Source organism: Lycorma delicatula, chromosome 1 (genome assembly GCF_047948215.1).
Source record: "Lycorma delicatula isolate Av1 chromosome 1, ASM4794821v1, whole genome shotgun sequence".
In the NCBI taxonomy this organism is placed as follows: Eukaryota; Metazoa; Arthropoda; class Insecta; order Hemiptera; family Fulgoridae; genus Lycorma; species Lycorma delicatula.
This window is the reverse complement of record NC_134455.1, coordinates 315,579,867-315,602,488: the sequence shown is the minus strand read 5'-3', so window position 1 is coordinate 315,602,488 and position 22,622 is coordinate 315,579,867. Positions and strand designations below refer to the sequence as shown.

General features: G+C 29.1%; 1 protein-coding gene across 1 annotated transcript in view; it reads right to left on the bottom strand.

The window, feature by feature from the left end:
• Cbp53E (Calbindin 53E) overlaps positions 1 to 20,300 on the bottom strand; it is a 498,615-nt gene extending 478,315 nt beyond the window's left edge. The window contains exon 1 of the mRNA XM_075354418.1: positions 20,147 to 20,300. Within this exon, the coding sequence (XP_075210533.1) occupies positions 20,147 to 20,300 (154 nt within the window). The remainder of the gene's footprint in view (positions 1 to 20,146) is intronic.
• Positions 20,301 to 22,622: the final 2,322 nt, after the last annotated feature.

The following is a 22,622-nucleotide window of genomic DNA, read 5'->3' as shown; positions in this document are numbered from 1 at the left end:
TTGAAAATTAAGTCAGAGAATTTCTAGTAATTTAAATCATGATTCATATACTGAAACACGCTTTACAGATTTAGAACATAAGAATATTAAGGACTATAATTAAATGGAAAATAAATGTTTTGTTACAAGTTTTATAATACCAAATAGGACACCACTGTATAAAAGAAAGTATATATTTTTCTACCATTGTTAAAAAAATAATTAATATTTTTGCATTACGAGAATATTACAGAAGTTACTTATCAGACAATATTTCACATCTTTATTTAATTTTTTTTTTCGTAAATTATAAAATTAATTGTCACTTCACCAGGAACAAATATTGTAAACAAACAGACTTATTCATTAGAGGAATGTTATAAAGCAATTATTGCTCTCTTGCTGATAAAACTTATTTTATATGAAGGCGTCTTGTTTGCAGACCAATTGACTATACGTGTTTTTTCACAAGCTTTGTAAATATTGGTCATCTCAGGAACGGTTTTTTTCGAAAAAAAACCTCCCATTTCCACCCCTATGGTGCGATTTTGCCCATTAATGAACTCGACCGAGATTTTGGGTGGTTATATTTTATGTATAAATTTGAAAGTAATTGGCGCTGGCGCAAAATTACGGCAGTTATCGTGTTCACAACAAAGTAAAATATATATATATATGTACGCAAAAATTTTGAACTGACGGTGGATTTGGGGTCTGAGGGATGTGAAACGCGAAGATATGTCGAAATTTTCCGGAAGTCGAATCATGGTACGCATTACAATAGGTAGCTTTCTCATCAAACCTACCTAAAAAGGTCCCATTTTTTTAAAAAAAAAAAGACAAACTTTTTTATACTTTATCTTATTTTAAGTATTTGTACACGTTTTATATAGAAATAATTTTAAATCATATGATACTGTAGATAATCAAAATAAGTAGGAATATATGTGATTGTACAAAAATCTCAATTTTCCAGATTTATGTATATTTTTCGGTTTTAATTTATTTTTTATATACACACTATATATTACTATATTACGTATATAATTTGTATATTTAACGGTAATTAGACGAGGTTAGCGAGCGAACCGAGCATATTTTATATTTGGTTAGGTTATATTGATGTACGTACGATTCGTCAGTACACGGAATCAACATTACTACAAACCAAACATAACCTACACTCACTTCGCTCGCTAATCTCGACTAATTAACATTAATGCATTGATTATTTAAATAATACATTCAGTAATTACTGCTTATAATTGACTTATTTTAATATGGAAAATGACCAGTATATCTAATAAATTGGTAAATATTTATTAAATTCTCCAACACTGGAGGCGATTAATCAAATTTACCGGTAATTAAGCATAATTACCGGATTAAGTAAATTTATCGTAACATATATTTATACTTTATTATTGTAAAAAAAATTATTTATTAGGCCTACTCACTATCCAGGAGGAAATTATGTATTTTCGCAGCATACAGGACTACGTGTATTTTTATTCGTATAACTCCATATTGGCTACATTAATTTTAGTAAATAAATGTAAACTTTTTTATGTCTCAGTAATGCTAGTAAAATACCTTACTAATGAAAAATAAGGATAATTATATGGTAGATATATGTCATTTTACCCATTATGAAAAATGAAAATTATTTGACTAATCTAGTGGCAATACAATATGATTCATTCATTAACAATATTATTCACTGAAAGCATTTATTCAAATTTAAAAATATATATTAATAACAAAAAAAATGAAAATAAAGTATGAACATAAAAAATAAAAAAAATTGATGCAATAAACACTAAATTTAAAAAATAACATTTTAGAAATTTCTATTATTTTTATTATTATGATTATTTACTGCTGAGTTGCTATCTGGGCAAGAGAATCGAATTATCAAAAAATATACGGTTTTGTTTTTCATGTATTTCAACTTTTTATATATTTTTTATAATCTCTCTCTCTTTTTCTATTTAGCTTCCGAAACCACCGTAAGGCATTACTTCAGAGGATGATATGTATGATTGTAAATGAAGTGTAATCATGTACAGTCTCAGGTCGACCCCATTCCTGAGATGTGTGTTTATTGAAACCCAACCAGCAATGAACAACGATCGCGGCTACCGACCCACAATCTAGTATTCAAATCCGAATGCTAGATCGTGGGTACCGGTGTTCTTTGGTGGTTGGGTTTCAATTAACCACACATCACAGGAACGGTTGACCTGAGACTTTACAAGAATACATTTCATTTCCATTCATACATATCATCCTTATTTATTATAATCTGGGACAACTTACATACATGAATTTTAATAAGAGATGGATCAAGGATATAGCTCTGGTAACTGAGAAATAAATGAAATATTAGATACATTATAGCAGCATATTCAGTCTGGCTCAACATTTATAATCGAAAAGCCAGTTTACCAGTTTATCAGTTTACCCTCGTCATCACAAATCAGGTGATTTTGAAGTCGAGATTTCTAAGGTTAAAATCCTAGTTAAGGCAGTTGCTTTTATAGGGATTTCAATCCCGGATCGTGGATACCGATGTTCTTTGGTGGTCGGGTTTCAATTAACCACACTTCTTATGGATGGTCGACCTGAGACTGTACTACACTTCATTTACGTTCATACATATCCTCATTCATCCTCAGAAGTAATAACTTACTGTTGGGACGGAGGCTAAACAGTAAAAGAAAAACCAGTTACTCGAAATTAAAATTAAAATTTATTTAAAAACAAAATAAATAGGTGATTAACTATTACCAATTCTTTAAAATTAAAGTTTTTCAGGTTAGCAACAAGCTAAAAACGAACTTCGTTTTTACCTTGTTGTTAACTTAAAATATTTTATTTTCTGAAATTCACTTTTTTAAATTTTTATTTTATTTAAAATTTATACTCATACAGGAGTTTAGAAAAATAATTCTGCGATTTTAAATTAAAATTACTTTATTACAATTAGAATTACAAATGTACTTGCATGTATTTTATTACATGAAAGTACAAAGTCTAAAGTTTTTCTACCATAGCTACCGTAGCTCAATACTAGCACCACTTACACCGTTAAACCAATTTCCACCTCATTCTTCACTCTGATGAGCATATCTACAGGAATCGCTTTCACGGCTGCTGTTATACTTTGGTGCATGTGTTCAAGTGCTGGATTTTTTTTTGTATAAGATGTCTTTTACGTAACTTCAAAAGGATAAATCCATCGGCGTCAAATCCGGAACTTCATGATCGCCAAGGGATGGGAGCTTTTCTTCTGTCTATCCAACCTTCTGGGAACCTGTCGTTGAGCGCATTCCGCACAACTCTTGCAAAATGTACATGAGAGAGAGACGGAGACTATTATATAAAGAGGAAGAAGGTTTATTTTGTTCGGGATAAACAAAAACCTACCTGATCTATACCTACTAAATTTTTACCCATATTTCTTGGCATAAGTGAAAGGTTTTTGGATACACTTTACCTCGAAAAAAAAGAAGTATATATGTAATTGTCTAGGTTTGCCGGTTGAAGAAAACCTTAATTCAACTGCGAACAGGGTTTGAACTGGATTCGAAACAATCGAATTAATAATATTACATAGTAATAGAATTAAATTTACATTAAGTAATCTATGAAAAATTTCATGTCGAAAAATCTATAAAAATATGTATATTTGCATTAGGGGAATTTACCGGTTGAAGCACAAACTTTAATGAATTGTATATTCCGAGTGTCTATCACTGTGTGAGCTGGGTTTGAACCGAATGATTAAAAATATATAAAAACCAATTTCTAAAAATTTTGAAATTCCATCTTTTAAGGGTTAAAATGGACTTTTGAATTTTTTTTAGAACCCTGTTGTTTTTTCTATTTATCGGTAACAAATGTAGAAATCAATTTGATTTTTGGCTAGAGTAATCCATGTCAATAAACCAATTACCTGATTTTTGAATTCGACATTTTTGAAATGAAAGTTAAAACATTTTTTTTCAACAGTGATTGTAAATTTTTCCAATTCTGACTATAGTTTATCACATATTCTGTATATTTGTGCTTGAAAGTACTCTTTAGAAATATTTAAAAATCATTTTCGGTTTTTGTTAATTCCGATTTTTTTAAGGGATGCGAAGGTATACGGTGCTATGGCTCAATTAACACAGCCACTGCAATCGTTACTATATGTGTGACAGGCTACACCTGCCTCCGGCTACTTGACTAAAAAACATAAAATAAAAATATTGATCGCTACGGAAAACACAAGTAATCATATACCGCGGACGAAGCTGCGACGGGTAGCTAGTATACTAGTCGCATATACCCGTCATATATATATGTTTTATTTTTAACACATGATGACAAAGAAAGAAAAAAAAATTGCTGGTAATTCTCCGTAGTTTATTTTTATGGTGATAGCAAGAAATTAATCACTGGAAAATTAGAAATACATATCAATACATTTAAATAGAACATCAAATTTCAGCGCATTTGAAAAGAAACAAGTTTGAATATACATATTCAAAAAGTTATATTCAAATTAAAAATTTTCTTCTTCTTTTAAAGTCAATTAAAATTAAATATTTAATCTTTACAAAAAATCTGATGAGACGCTTTAATAAAGGTTAGCTATTATGTGTTTTTTTTTTCATTTTTCATTTTCACCAAACAAAATTCTTTTAAAAAGCATAAATAGAGATATTTGTTTCTTTGTTATATTATCAAAAAAAACCTCCTTTGTCGGCCATTTGAGCTTTAAGAATGGATTAATAAATATAATACAAGAGAAAAAAAGATCAAAGCTGCAACTACTAGAAAGTTTCAAAAATTACGCTTTGAGTAATTTAATGCGCATGATCGAACGTCTTTTCACTAAAATACGAGTAGAAAGGAAATTCATAATTAAGTAACTCATACAACATATTATATATATATATATATATATAGACTTTTTTTTTAATAAATACTAAAATTATTATACTTTGGACTAAAAATTATCGCAGTATTAAATGAAATAGATTCATTTTTACTCTACTACCTCTAGTACTATATATTTATTTTTTTTTATTTTTCATATCCTTAAGAATTTAGTAGAACGAAAGTTAGTAAGTTCCTCCTATAATTAGATTGCATTCCAGAAAGCATTACGTAGTAGGCTTAATAATATTCTTTTACGATTCAAAAAAAATTACGTATAATAGACTAAAACGGCAACATAATTTCGTTTTTGTTATTTAATGATATAAATAATTGAGCTATATAAGTTGATAAAAAGGCTAAAATTTTGGTTTATTCAGCATTGAACGGAATAGTGATTTAAATTATTTTTTTTAATAAACTCTTCCTCATAAATATCATGAAAAATTCAGTTACCAAACGAAAGTTATAATTTCAAATGATTTCCAAAAGTACATGTTTTATTTAACGCACGTATGTAATTAAAATGTATGTATAATTTAATAAAAACAGCTCTAATCATGATAGCCATTTTATCACTCTTTGCAAGATCAAGTGCAAATCAAATTCATCTATATATAAATATATATATACACACTAGGATGCCCAAAAACCCGCTACGACCGTTGAAATCAAGAAAATCTATAATTCTGTATTAAATTATAAACGATTAAAGGTACGCATGCTTGCTGACATCGCTAACATCTCGTTTGAAAATCATGTAAAAAATTTAAGAAAGAAATCTAATTTTTTCAAGAACTCTAGTAGAAGATTTGATAGAAATATTTTGATAAGGGAAGAATTTACCTAATGAGAATAAAAGATAAAAAATAAAAACAAAGATATACAAAAGAAAAAAATCATATAGCACAAGAAAAAGGTTTAAAAAATTATTTAAGAAGAATTTAATACGTAAACACTTTTAATTTTGCAGGTGGACATGGACACTGTTTTAACAGTTTCGGAGTAAATAATTCGATTTAGAAATACCACTGTGCGACGGTGGTTGACGGAGTGGTTAATTCCATAACACAAGCAAAAGATAAATGTAATGACTGTACGTTAAAGCGATACTAAGATAAATAATAACACAGACACAAATACATAAAGAACGCGGCAGCAATTAATGAGCTTGGAGGAATAGTTAATTTATCAGTATTATACCAGTATTTTCGGAAACATTCAGTACTACATGCGCTTTAGTATTATTAATTGTTAATTATTATTTAAATTAATTATCTATCAGTAGTTGTAAAATTAATTATTCATTCATAAGTTATTTATAATTCTAAATTTTATATAAAATAATTTATAATTTTAAATTTGTAAAGTATTTATAATTTAATTAAAGTTTTATGATATCGTAATTTTTATGTTCGTATTTGTTTTTGTTTCATCTTTATTAAAACAAAAAAAAAAGAAGGTTTATAAACTGAACAACCTTTCCACATTAATTTTATTTATTACAAATTTGTATTTTATATTTATCATTTGTGTTTGTATCTGCTTTGTACAATGTTCAATGTTTTGTTTCGGTTTTTATACCGGTTTATTATCGTGTTTTAATTTTTACTTGGAAAAAATTAAGAGAAGGCCGTTAACATTTTATTAATACTTAATTATTTTATTGTTGTTACTGAGCAAACATAAGTTGTGGGAAAGGACTTGCTGCAAAAATTTTGAAAACTTAATGCTGAGTATTTGAGAAAAGAACTGTTTCTGAAATCTGGAACAAAATATCTTATGCATTTCTAAATAGTAATAATAATTATACCGATAGGAAAGCTACTTCTTGAAAAATCAGGTTGATAATTTGTTTTTCAATAATTTATTAAAAAAACAGTAACAGTTGTTATGTATTTGTGACGGATATGTCCGTTTTTCCTAGTCAAATTCATTTTAAAAATTTACGGTCAAATTGAGAGCAGTTATTTATTAGCAGGTACTATATAATTAAAAATTGTATCTTCTTTGTTGTGATAATTTTGGTGCTTAATGTATAGGTAAGTACTTTCTTTTCATCAATCGAATGAACCTTACTGGGCTTCATAACCTACTGCTTAGCCCGTTGAAATGGAACGGCTTCGGTCTGGTCCGGATAACAACTTTGAAAGGGAGTGGGTGAATCCTTCTTTGCCAGATACAAGGAAACTCGTGTCGTTGGATTATTTAAAAAAGGATCCAAGGAAAGTTACCAGCAAACTGATTACGGTTAAGATCATTGATAACATGAGTGGAATCTCAGGGAGTAAAGTGGATCTGAATCGCACGTCATGAACCTCCGTACAGTGACTCCTGAGGAATCGTTTGGCACGATTCCTTTTTTGCGCATTTCAAAAGTGTCACGAGGTGCTGATAACAAAAAATTATCTTACTAGTCGTTACGAGTATCTACTGGTTAGAAGTCTTCCACAACTGTTGAAGAGGCAGAACATGTTAAACCTACTCCAATCGTACTGTACGTAATTACTAACATCACGCAAATTTATATTAATTGTTGAAATCAGTAGTAACAAAAGCTGATATCAGTGTGCGATCGAGTAATAAATAGTAAACAGATACGGCGTTTCTCTAACGACACAGAAAGATATAAAAAGAATTACTCAGGTGATACGAAAAAAAAATCTTATAGGTCACTCATTCACGAGGCAAGGTGAGAGAGCATTCAAACTGGTATTGAGAAACCATTCTATTCCTTCGACTGCAATAAAAGAGGACATTGAGAATAAAGGTTACAAAGTTAGTAGTATTATCAATGTCCGCCACAGAACTACGACAGAACCATTATCCACATTCTTTGTGAGTTTAGAACCCCAAAGCAACAACAATGATGTATTTCAAATAAAGAATTTAGCTAATTTTTGTGTACAATTTAAAACTCAAAAGAACTGCAATCGTACAGTTTATACGGTGCCAGCAATATGGTCATAATAAAAATTATTTTATGTGACCATATTGATGCGTTAAACATCCAGGCGGTCATAGGACTATCGATTGCCAAAAGAAGACAGGAGCATGCCAGACACCTGTGCGCTTTGCCGTCAAGAAAATACAGCAAATTATAAAGGCTGTCGGCTGAATAAAGAAATTCTCAAGAGAAAGGAAAGACAAAGAATGAGCTATGATTCTAAGATTGTATTTTAAGGATCCCACGGTAGGTTAGTTGTCCGTGCCCAGGACGATTTTCCATCACTAGGACGAAGTTCAATTAAAAATCTGAATAACAGTTCAGATAATTTCAATCCCATACAACATTCATCCCAGTAACATAGTAACTTTCATCATTTGCTGAGGCAGTAAAAGATAACATCTGTGATGATTCGACTTCATGTGATAAACGTGAAAACTAGCGGCTAACATCAAATTCTTGGTGAAGCCTATCGGGAATCTGATTGGACTCCTTACAATAGTCTTTTCTATGATCTGTTAATCAGGAACTACTTAAAAATGGCAGCATGGCATGGCAACGGTATTTTGCACCGACAGGAGGAGCTGGAGACATTACTTTAGTTGGAGAATCTGTACGTTGTCTTTATCTCAGAATCCCATTTTACAGATAGAAATTCTCTGTACATTGAGGGTTCTCATTAAAGCCCATAAGGACTAGGAATGGGGGGTTGGTTTGGCGATTGGTATCGTCACAAGGCGGGTATCTTCCCCTACGGGGATTGGGATGTACATTCCGGGTTTCCGTTAAAGTCGATTACGGCTTGGAGGGGGGTGTGGCAACCGGAATCATCACAAGATGGGTGTCTTCTCCTATGGGGGTTGGGATGTACATTCGGGACTTCAAAATGTATGCGACAAACCATCCTGAGGGCCCACGGGGATTCGGCTACTTTGATAAGAGATGGAATAAAATATATTCAGTTTTCTCCTTTGGGGACTTCTCATATTCAGAAGATTTTTATTGAGGTATTGGACTGGATTGGGCCAGTCAGACTTTCTGCACTCTAATGTCCATCACGTCTCGCTATCTCAGGAGACATGTTTTATTAACATTTAACACGCTCATTAATTAATTCATTGCAAGTGGTGATTGGAACGCGAAAAACATATTCTGGGGGTAATGCTTAACAGCTACACGTGGAAGAGCATTGAAATTGTTTACATAGAGATTGCGGTTGAATGTTATCACCCAGCCTGAACCCACATTTTGGCTTACGGATCTCAGACTAAATATTTTTTCTGAAACATCTTAGGTCCCCGAGTTATAACAGAACGGTCCCTGAACTATTTGCTAGCCATCTTGGGATAGTGTTTCAGTCACATGATGAATAAGAAGCGGATGAGGAAGAAATGTTTAACTTTTTGAATAACTTTATCCCTCTGAGCTAGTTCATAAGACCTTTCTCTTTGGAGCAGTTATCAACTCAAAGAATTAGAGAAAATAAGAAAGACCCCTGGGTCACATAAGATGTTATTTATGCTACCGTTTTCGGTCATACTTTACAAAAGAAACTTGTTTAATGGGATTGTTCGAATGGTACACTCTATTTGGAATGGAAAGTCTTAAGTAACGATGATCCTAAATCCAGGTAAACTCTTATAGGAAGTTTATTCTTACAGGCCGATTAGCCTCCTGGCGATTTTATTTTAACATCTTCGAGATGCTTTTTCACCGAAGGCTCCAAAACAGGCTATGCCTATTTTGGAGTGTGGGGATGTAATACCCGACCATTGATTTGGTTTTAGAAGTGGCCACTCAACAAAAGAACAAACCAAGAACATATAATATTATTATCGAATGTCTTGAGAGAAAGAGGATTGCCCCATGGTGTTTTTATATGACAGGCCTTCAACAAGATTTAGTTATCAGGTCTAATTGAAAATCTGAAATTGAAATTTGAAATTGAAATCTTGCCTATGTCAAACTTGTTTAACTTTGGAGAATCATATTATTCTCCAAAGTTACTTAGATGGTCGCTTCTCGGAGGTCATGTATAATCAAGAACTTTGAAAATGCCTCTAGAGTGCCGCAGGGCACGGAATTAGAACAAGTTTTATTCCTGGTGTATTATGCTGACCTTCCTTGTCCAGGGTCAGTTGCAATTGAATTGTATGCGGATGATACGACAATCTTAGCAGTTGACGATGACCACGTTGTAGCCTCGTGGAAGTTTTTGTTGACGTTGGATGTAATCAGTACGTGCAATCAAATGGAAGATTAAAGTCAATCTGGCAAAATCAATCCACGTTAGGTTTATAAGTAGAAAAGGAGACTGCCCTCCAGTCTACTTAGATAAAAAAATTCCTCATATAACTAATATGAGATCCTTGGCTTACAACTACTTCAACATATGACTTGGAGAGGCACTGCAGAAGAAGAACCCAATTGACCAGAAATTCAAGAGTATGTATTAGCTTACGTATAGGGGTTTTCAGTCGCATCTCTCTAACAAACTCCTTCTTGAAGCAAATATGAATGTAAGGGATTCAGCTCTGGGGATGGATGACTAGTGTCAGCAATATTAATGATCCAGATGTCACAGAACAAAATATTGAGGAAAGTAACCTAACCGCCTTGATTGGTCAAGAATTCTGAAATACATGAGTATCTGGGAATCCAGCATGATCGAGATGAGATTGTCCGATTCAATTCTAAATACATGGTTAGGCTAAATAATCACGTAAATCCACTTGCTTCTAACTTGCTACAAATAGTGATGACAGGTAAAGGTTTCATATGTGCTCGACCTTAGTGATATTCGTTGAAGATGCTCTGTTTTCATATATTTTCGGTACACATTGAATATGATGCATTTACCTATTTCAGTTACTATTTTTTATTTTCATTATTGCTACCTATTTACTGCTGATATTTTAATGTTATTATTCTTTGGCAAATTAAAAATCAATATTCTTGTGAATCGGCGACAATAATTTGTTTAAATACAAATGCATGGGTAGATGAAAGAAAACAAATAAATACTTTTATGCAATCAGATAATTTTGAGAGAAATAATTTTATGCTTTTATTTTAGTTCATTTTGATTGTGATAATGATTTATTAGCATTACATAGAAACAAATTAATGTAATATATCAGAAGAGGGCTATAATAATTTTTCTTAAATTACTATTTTTATTTAAATCGCTTGTGGCTATCTGAGGAAACTCCCGTAGCACGATGATAGTTCGTAGGTACCTAATTTTACTAAAAATATTTTAATTTACCTTTTCATTTCTGGATTATAAAAAGTTATAAGTTATTTTAATAATTTCAATAATTATTATTAAATAATTGTAAATTTGTATGCTATTAGGATAATAAAATTTTAGTTTATGTTAAATTTAAAGATGAAATTTTTACGTTTAAATTTAAAATTAGAACTGTTTGTAAACAATTCACATTCATTATAGATTCTATTTTAATATAAATAATGTGCGAAATAAAGTATTCTTTTTTATTACTATAACAGCGGAAACGTACTAACAGTTCATTATTAGATCAGAAATATTAAGTTATTATTAGTTTTTGTAATCGCTTTACTACACGTAAGTAATGTTAATAAATGTGCTAAAAATAAGATGTTAAACTGTCATTCACTTATAGGATCTAATAAATTACAACGTGTTTAAAATTTAATAATAATAATATTTCATCGTAAATCAACTGGTAAAAAAATAAATCCGTTGTCAAAACCAATTAGATGGATGTAAAAATAATGAAAGAATAAAAATTAAAATTAAGAATATTGTTTGTATGTTTACTAGTATAATAATCACTAACTGGATTATCTGAATTCTTCCGGGTACCTTTCTTTCTTTTTCCTGTTAAGCCTCCGGTAATTATCTTTCAGTGAAAGATAATTACCGGAGGTCAGAGGATGAATTAGGATGATATGTACGAGTGTAAATGAAGTGTAGTCTTGTACAGTCTCAGTTCGACCATTCCTGAGATGTGTGTAGTTAATTGAAACCCAACAACCAAAGAACACCGGTATCCACGCTCTAGTATTCAAATCCGTGTAAAAATAACTGACTTTACTAGGACTTCAACGCTGGAACTCTCGACTTCCAAAACAGCTGATTTGGGAAGACGAGTTCACCACTAGACCAAGCCAGTTGGTTTCTTCTGAGTATCTGAAATCTATAAACTGGAAGAAACTCGTTGATCAAACTGAAACTACTTATATTTGTATTGTACCTTGTCAATGAAAAAAACTTGTACTAAAATGTACATCTAGAAAAAAAAATGAAAAACAAACATTGGTGTAACTCATATAAAATTATGCCGGTTTAACAACCCAAAATTCCGCTTATAAGGCCCAGTAGTTCCTACGTTTTTTATTTTATTAGTAAAATAAGACAATTTATTAGTTATAAAAGTCGTGTTTTTAACTGTTTTTAAACCCTATAGGGATGGAGGTAACTTCTCCTTAACCACTAGGAGAAAAGTTTTGTACGTACTACTCTGCACAATACGTAATCCTTTATGCTGCGCAGCAGTGATGACAGATAATAAAAAAAGTTACTCAAAAAATGGAGGAAGTTGAAGATTATGAAGATGAAACTGAAATCAAATGTGTATCTACACCAGATGCAAAGAAATTTATTGGCGGGCTTCAGTAGTATTTTATGCAAGAGGGTAGTGAAGGAAGCTAACAGAAACGCGAGTCTGTTACAAATTTGTAGAATGCCAAACAATGATAGGAAGACGATAGAGCAAAATAGAAGAACTTTTTTCAAGAAATTTAAACAAGTAAGAGAAATGAAAGTACATATTTTTGTATTTTACTGACTAAAAGGCATTTATTATTTTGACTTGTATTTCTACTTTGTCTATCAAGTTTTGTTATTTGTTAATGATGTAATACTAGAAAAACAATTTAATTTAATTAACAGTGTGTTTAATTAACAATTTATTAGTGTTGTAAATGTAACTTTAATACTACATAAGAAACAAAATACTGAATAATAAGACTTACATCGTGCTTAATATTTAGTATGTAAGTACTTATTGTATCTGTGTACATATCCTCATTTTTTGGTAATATCGCTTAATAGAGGCAGTCGTTTAATATAGCTAAATGGTCCTGGTCTCAAAATTGTCCGTTTATTAGAAATCCACAGTATTTTCTTTCTTTTGTAATGAGCACGGTTTACAATTACAAAACAAAGAAATAAACTAGGGGTTAAAATTTTCACAATATTTCATATTTCTGTTAGGATTATCGTAATTATGTTATTTTTTGCCCTTTCTAGCGTCAACTACAAATAAATGTTGGAGTTACAATGCTAGAAAGGGTAAAATAACATTCAAATCAAACTAGGGGTTTCTAATGACACAAAAAGGTGAAACCAATGATACTAATCCGTTTACAATTTATGCATTCAATTTGAATTTAAATGATTATCAAAATTATAAAGTTTAATATAAATATAATTTATAACCATCAATTTTCAATACACGTTTAAAAAATATACATATGTTTGCATACATCGACAATATTGGCTCAAGAATATGTTTTATATAGGTTATGAAAACATTCAAAGTTCATTAGCAATAGTTATAACTCATCTCAACATCGAACCATTGCTGAACTTCTATTAATTTTCAACAATCATTCAATTTTAAATGATTGTTTCAACATCTTTAAATTCCGTATTATTTTTATCGTAAATATCTGATCGATGTTGTGCTCTTCATTTTATCCCTCAATTAGCGATGCAATATTTGTTTTTGTTTAATCCATCTTTAATCGTGACTGTTATTCACACTTTTAATCTAGAAGTAAATTCCAGTTGTTTTTGGAATTTATTAGTTTTTTTAATAAATTTTTTAACTCATTTTATTTTAACTACCTTTCTATTATATATCACTCTAATATAAACTTCCACTACAGATCTAATCTTTAAATATTCCAAAGGATTTTTTTATTTGCAGTATTCGCGTAACCTATTTACATTTGTTATTATTTTACATTTATAAAAATTAAATCGAAAAATCATCGCAGAATATATATATATATATATATATATATATATATATATATATATATATATTTATTTGAAATTTTATAAAAGGAATAGTAATCTTCGATCTCAAAACCAAAATTATTTATCTATGAATCAATATGACTGTAAACAAATAATTTATTTAAATTGATTATTTCAAAAATGTCAATATAATTCTATACTAATAAACCTAGAAATACTAAAATACTAGAATTGAATTCGGCACTCTCTAAGTAATGTTGAACATGAATGAAAAGTTTCAGAACATTTGGTTAAATAGTTTCAGAGGAGTTTGCAAACAAAGTTTAGTACAAAGTTGGCCCAAGAAGGCTATGCCTGATTTCATCAAGCTCCACCCAATAAATAAAACGATTTGTGGGAAAGAAGGGGATTCATATAAAATATTTAAAAGTAAAACGTATTTATTATGATTTCAGTTATATTACGTAAAATATGTATATCCTGAAATTTATATTAAAATAACTTATTGTGAATTTTAAACGAACAGAAAATTAAAATTGAGGTGATAAAGTTTTGTTTGAGTTTTTTATAAAACATAATGATAACAACAATAAAAAGGTACATCCTTTTCGATGAACATAAAAATAAATTTTTATAGCTATAAAATACAACTTCTTAAAAAATTTACACCACTGGACTAATTAACAAGTAAGGTAAAACAATTTAATTTTTTTCTGTGACAGATTACTCCAGAACGAATAGCCGAGTATTTTTTTATTAAAATTTAAAAAGAAAGAAAAATAAATCAAACTAGGTTTTAAATTTTACTGGAAGAAATTATATGTTCATAAAGTTACTTTTTACAGTAATTAAAACTAAAGCCTTTAAAATTATTGACTCAATTTTTAGAATTATTTTTACTAAATTTTATAACGCTATGCTCCTCTACTTGTCAAAACTAGATACTGTGATTTACTAGTTTAGTATGTATTAACAACAAAACAGTCAGATTATTATAATAAATAGCAGTAATGAAGATTTAAAACGTATAATACGTATTAATCTTTTTCGATATTTTGACCAGAATATTTCCCTAAATTCGAAGTAAATGAATTATTAACATGTTTTTTAACAGTAAAATTTTAAAACTATGAAGTTTTTCTTGTGTACACATATGACATAAACGTAATTCATCAGATAAAGGAATAAAAATGCATGCTCAATACAAAAATTAAAATAATACTCCTTTTTCAAATATTATAGAAATTTCCTTTTTTTATTATAAAGGAAATCATTAAGCAAAAGTGAGGAGGAAATATACATAATTATTTATATTCTATTTAATAGTGTATGAGATATCATTTATAATTCGCCTGTAATATAAGAGGGACCAGTAAGAGTTGCCTTTTGTGTATGATAATGAAAGTATGTAAGACATAATAGTACCTATTGCCTACATTTTAAATATTTAAGTTGAGTAATTTAACAACATTTATTTTTTTAAGAGATAATAAACGTGTATAAAAGATGTAAAAATGCCACCGTAAAAATTTTAAACAAAACCACGAACGTTGAGAAAAGCTCAAAAACAGTAAAAGAAAATTAACAGTTAAAAAAGAGTAAAGAACCTAAATTTTTAATGTTTACATCAGATTTATTCGTATATATATATATATATATATTATTTTAGAGACCTGGAAAATAGGAATCAAACAAATTGAGAGTAAAAAATGTTCTTAACTTCTTTTTAATTCGTTGATAATTTTTATATAAAATTACAGAGACGATAAGGAAGGGGTAAATTAATTTTTTGCTTAACGATATTTATTTTCTTCTTTATATCTTTTCATGGGTAAAAATTTCTTTATAAATTTTCACTCTTTTGAAATACAAGGGTTGTTGTATTTCAACAATTTTTATTCTTTTGAACCTCTAAGAGTTGCTTTTTTATAAGTAACGATGATCATTGTAAATTCCTTTTGTAAACGACCAAAGTTAAGCCGTCAGGTTTGGCATAACGATGTGGAATATTACTTAGCTCAATGGATACGAGAATATGAACCACTTCACGACACACTTTTGCTAAAAACCTGACGATGGATTTTTATTATTCATTAAAATTACTGTGCCATTTTCAGAAGTGATTCTAACTAATTTCAAACCACTCAAAGCCGTTACATTTGTGTTCCTACTAAATAAATAACGGAACAAAGTTAAAGTGTTATTCAAAGGTTAACTTCTTGTTAAAAAAAAAGTTATTTTCACATTTAAACGAATTATTAAATAGAAAATTCTAATACGTATCGTATAATATTGATTTAATATTTAAGTAAAAAATTTCAAGTTAAATTAATTCAGAAAATATATATTATAATCTGTTCTGACACTGATTTTTACCGAGAAATATATTGCATATTAATAACTTTAATGTGAAATTATAAATAATTAAAAACAAAAAAAAATTCCGTAGTTATATTAACGCATTAATTATTATTAAGGGAATGATGTCGTTTATATCACAAAAAAAGATATTACACTCATATATATATAATATATAATACAAGGAACTGAGCATACGAATAGACAATAAAACCAATAAAATCAACTAGTAAGACATCAATAGCGCCACTGTAGCAGAAATTCAGAAATATGTATTTTGCATTACTTCGTTGATCATATTGATTTTAGTTTTATATGGGTTTCATAATTCTTATGAATAATGTAAAGGAATAAATTGCTGAGTCGTAAACAATCATCTCTCAAAACATATTTCATCATCTATTTTCCTAATACTACCTTAGTGAATCTTACAAAAAAATAAAAAATGTACAAAATAGAAATAAAATCAGATTGCAACATTAAAAAAAAATAGATATGATGATAAAATATTAAATTTAAGCGTATTACAAATTTTCATTTTATTTATACTTTGGTATTTACGTGTTTATTCATTGTCCCTTAATGCAGAGATTATTACAGTGTAGGATATATTTTTTTTAATTAAACTATCTTTTTCCCGAAACCTTACGTTGTAATCTTTACTACCAGTAATTTTAAAAACATATTTCTAGTTCGGTTTTGTTTCTTTTTTAATTTTTTCCTTGTTATTTTGTGAAAAAATTTTAAACTTCATTAAAAATGACCTAATTCATTTGACATATCCTTAACCGTTCGGTAAGCTGCTTCCCCAGATATTATTATATAGCTTTCTTGATTTTTATATTAAAAAGGTTAATGTTCATAATAAATATTTCATACTCGTAATTTTTAATCTCCATCATTAATTCGATTATGTTTTAACAATATTTATTAAACTGAAGAAGTTGTTTTTTGATTGTTATTTCTTTTTTAATTATTTTTATTTTCCCGCCTAGTGCTATAGCAGAACTATATAACTACACAAGGAAAAGTTTTGTAATCGCTCCAATTTGGGCATGTACGCTTTTCACCGGATCTTTACATTTTGACACCTAAAGAACCCAAAATACCGGATGAAATTTTTCCGGATATGTACGTCTGTGTTCGGTGTTAATTGTCGCATCCTACATCTCCTTATTTCTTCAGAACTACTCGACCGATTTTGCCCAAACTTGAGCAGATTACTTCTATATATAGAACAGTGATCCCATTAAACACCAGATCAGTAAGAGGACTGAAGATCACCAGCAAGGAATCAGAGTTCCATACACAAGACCTTAGACTCAGGCTAAGAAAGTGACTTGAAGGTGAAGGGGCGAAGGACAGCCCCCTGTGGAGCCGTCGTGCGTCTGCACTTGTACCGATGGGCGACGGTGATGAAGCATGGGGAATCTGGACCCCTGGACCCTAAAGGCACCTCCTGGGCCCGCGCAGTGCTTAAACTGCAGGACCGACCCCGGAGGAGGAGAAAAGGTGAGATATGAATTTTAGTCGATAGGGTGCGGGTACACATAGGCTCTTAATAGCATCTAGTCGAACCCGTGCGAGTCCGGCACTCCCCATTTATGGGGGGTGCATAAATGGCATTTCTCAGTCTCATCTATAAAAAAAAAAAAAAAAAAAAAAAAAAAAAAATGGCCGCTAGTATCGCCACACGCACGAATGAATACGTTATGCGTGCGCGCTTTAGTTAGAATCATTAAATTAAATAAACAAAAATATTATATTAATATAAAATGATAAATACTTTAAATTAAGTTGTGTGTGTAAGCCGTGCATCAGAAAAAAGCTGGATGACGGGAAAGTCCTGTAACTGTGTTGTCAGCTTTTTTAGTTTTACCTGGTTGGCAAATTTGAAACAAACTCCTAAAAGCCGATTATAGTTATTAATTTTTCAATTGATCTTTCATGCAAAAATGAATAAAAGAGTATATATGTTTATATATGTCTGCCTGAAAATATATTGTCATGTTTATGCTAATTATATTTTACGTAAAAGTTCATATTTGAAAAAAGTATTGAATTATTTTTATGAAATTTTCTCCTTAATTGGATATTTAAAAAAAAAAATGTTATTCATCTTTAAATATTACTGCAAAAGCAAAGAATTAAATTTGAATCCTAAATAAGAAAAATTTTATTATAAAAGTTCTTCTATGCAATATGATTCTATTACAATTGTATACACCACTCTACAGGAGTAAAAAAAAAAATTGATTTCGAAAATAGACTATAAAACGAAGTTGAAAACTATTTCTTGTATTTTCCTTCCTTCTAGAAATAAAAATACTTTTTTTGATAAACATTTTTTTAATAGATTGTTTTTTTTAATTATAATGGAGAAAGATTTAAAAACAAAACCAGTTACATGCATAATCCTCATGAAAAGAAAACTGTTCTCATACTATTTAATCAATGTAATTAATTATGAAAACTGGATAAATAAATTTGCTTAGTTTTCATTTACACAAATTACTGTGAGTATATGAAATAGTATTATGTATGATATCTGATACCTATGGCAAAATTATTAAAAATCTTTTGTTTTTAATAAAGTGTAAATGTTAAACTAAAAATTATACGAATATGTTGAAAGAATTTGTATGTATAGTAGATAGAAAAAAATCATCAAAAATGGAGTAAAATGCTACAATACGATTTGCCCATTTTCGCGTTAAATATCTTTCTATGATTTTAAAGGTGAAAAACTTGCTTCATTATATTAGTAAAACGTGGAGGATGATTTTATTGTCTTCCATAATCTCTTTTCCTTTATAATCTAACTGTAACTATACTACTGTGAAAAATAAGTTCTAAAAATGTGTTTTTTTAGTTGTTTAATAAATTTTTTCCTTATAGTTTTTGAACGGTTACCGCCCATTTTTAAAAGCATTGTTACCTCAAATAGGAAGAAATGTTTAAAAAATGAAAAATTATCCTGTATAATCTGTCTTGTTTTTTTTTTTTCTTAAAATAATCGTTATTTTATTTTAGTATCCAAAATATTAAAAGGCTTAGAATTTTCTAGTGAATTTCTCCACCTGGCATTGTAATTACCAAATATATTTAAGTTAATTTTTAATTAAAAAAGATATTATTATATTTCTTTAACAGCGGACTAAGTAACGGTTATTTTCATTACAATGAGAATTTAATATTTAGCGTAATTTTACCATTTTTTTATTTTTTATTTTTAAGTATGTAAATTATATATTCATTATTTGCTAAAGCAGTCATTACTTCAAAATTACCGGTAAGTAGATAACGTTTAAAAACAACAAACTGGCGATGACATGAGAGAAGTTAATACGACATATTTTTAGAATTTTTTTCTTATTTCCCGTGAGCGTATTAAGTTAAAAAGTTGAAAAAAATGTAAGAAATGGAATAAAACTGTGTGTGTTATAAAACAGAAGAAACAAAGTGGAGGTTAAAAAACCATCACCCATGATTTCTTAAAATTATCATCAAGCGTTATAAAAATAAAATTGGTAAATTTTATTTTTAACATGACGTATGAAAAAAATTATCATCAAACGTTATAATAAGAAAATTTATCAGCAAAAAATCACGTTCTTATGAGACGAAATTAACGTAAAACATTAATATTATCTTTATGCTAACATTTTAAGCGCAAAGGACTATAAAAATAAGTAGTTAAAAATCAAAAAATAAACTATAACAATACGAAACATGCATGATTAGAGAGTTATAAAATGTAAGTACAAAGAAAACGTATTTGATTATGATGTTAAAAGTTTAACGAATAAAAATTAAAATAATCATAACAGTAGAAATAAGGTGTGTATACAAGAAAAAATAAAAAGTGAAAAGAGAATACAAGTAGACGAATAACTTACCGTCTTTGTCGTAATGGCTCCAGACCTGCATAAACTGGTTAGCTGAAAGTTTCTTCAATTCACGACTGTGAGGGTCTCTATATTGCCGCATAAAATTTGTTGCTTTTTGTAAGTTCAACTTCTTGTTAGCGTCCGTTGGGGACGTCGCACTCATCTATAATTTATTAAAAAAAAAAAAAAATCTGGTTAGAATTTTTTAAGGATGAATTTCAATTTTTTATTATCGTTATATAAATGCATGATATAATTATATAATATAAACAAGGAAGATAAGCGTTTGAAGTACCAAAATATAGTAAATCTTTTGAATAAAAAAGGGAAAGAAAATAATAACTATCATAATACAAATATTAAAAAGACCTTGTTCTGGTTTTTAAAATTTTTATTAGACTGACAGAAAGTTTAGAAGTCAGTTTTCATGATCAGTCTGAATAATAATATATGTTGACTAATTCTTAATCTAAACGTTACTGTTTAAATACGGTACTCATTTTTTGCCGAAAAAATATTAATTACACATTTCTAAAATAAAATTTCAATTACGTTTCCAAAATTTCCTGCTTTATGATACTGCATATTAGTTACAGTGTTCTGAATCATCCGTTTAGTTTACTTAAATATATGTGGCACTAGCGAATTATACAATAGTTTTTACTAAAAAATAAAATAAGGAAAGTCATAAAATGTACAATAAAAAAAAGAAACATCTTGTCTGTAAGGTGATATATAAAATTAAAGTTAAAAACTACATAATATAAAGGTTTAAGATACAGACAATATCAAGAATAATAAACATATATTATTACTTCTAGAAAAGCTAGAGAATGAATTGATTTCCGTTGCTTTCATCAAAAGCTAAAGAAGCTCTCCCGCACATTGTAATAAAGTGATTTTTACATGCACTAGTGTCAACTTCATTACGTGTATCACAGTGATTGCTTGGTAAAGAGATTGAGCTAATCTTAGTGAGAGTACCTCAACAATAACTACCGTTTCTTATATGTTTAAGCTTTAAATCTATCACATTAATGAGGAAAACACGGAATAGTAATATAAAGAAACAAATTTGTCCAACTTTTCTGATAGACAATAATGCATAACACATCAGAAAAAACATTAATAAATTTTCAAGAGGAACTACTGATGAAAGTTAAGTACAAACTTCAAGGCCTAGTACTTAGAAACATCTTTTTTGAAGTTTAATTAGAATAATTTTGTTTCAAGTATTTTCTGATAGACAAGAATAATACAAAAATAAATTCAGACATTTATTTTATACTTCATTTACAGACCGATAAAATATAATTTTTAATTCGTCGATAAATTATCGTTAACCGAAGGACTATAAATATAAACATAATTTAGTTTTTCACTTTTGTTTTTGAGAGAACCACCAAAGACATTTAGAGTGGTAGTCAATGAAGCTTTATTTCGAAAATTAAAAAAAAAAAAATTTAAATATTTATTTTGATTCTATATTTAATATTGGAATGGTAGCTTCTTTACATATTATTCAGAAGAAACTGAATTTGAATCGCGGTCAAACTAGACTTCTTTCAAACCATAAAAATTTAATTTATCATGTTCCCGTAGATTAGGATCATATTCCCATGTTTTTGTCTCTTTTGTTTTAATAAACTTCAAATCCTTAAGATTGTGTTTAATTTCGGTGGGCTTTATACATATCACTTTACTCAGAATAAAATTCTGTTCAAGTTTTGTTTAAAACTTTTATGTGTTATTACCGATTTAACAAAGCTATTTTACGCCAAAAATAAAGTAGTGTGTTTTTCGACTCTTTTAATCGAAATCTGTCAAAAACAATTAAAACTACAATCCTGAAATCTATCTTTTCCAATTTTTCGGGTCAGATTTCATGTAAAAATCACTAAATTTACCCCTTAATCGGAACTTAAGAATTACAATCTCATTTAACTTTACCGAAGTCCCAGAAATCAGGGAAAAATCTTTCGCCAACCAAAACTCGCTAACGAAGGATTTCCAAAACAATGTTTACATGAATTTTCTTCTTTATTTTCACTAGTAGAATATGTCCTGAAATGTGTTACATTCTTCGTAAATCATTCTGTATATATAAAAGCAATGCTATTTTACTGATAATCGAATTAGGAATAACTGATTTAAAATCTGTGTTGTGCTAAAACGCGATATTACAGCCGATAGATATAAATTTTACATAAATTTATTTAAAAGCTTTGAAGTTTATATTTGAATTATTTTTTAATGGTACATTGTTGAACAATTAGTAGAAATTAAAAATTTTCTTGGATCAGTTAATTAAAATGAAAAGTACTTTAAATGATTTCTTGTCCTTTTTTCTGGTAATGAAATGGTAGTAACCATTCCGTTGTAGAATTTTTAAAATGTAAAAAGAGAAGGATAATAATAGTAACGCAAAAATAACAAGGATCCGACTTAGTAACTACATTTTACGCCAGACGTTTGAGTTAACATG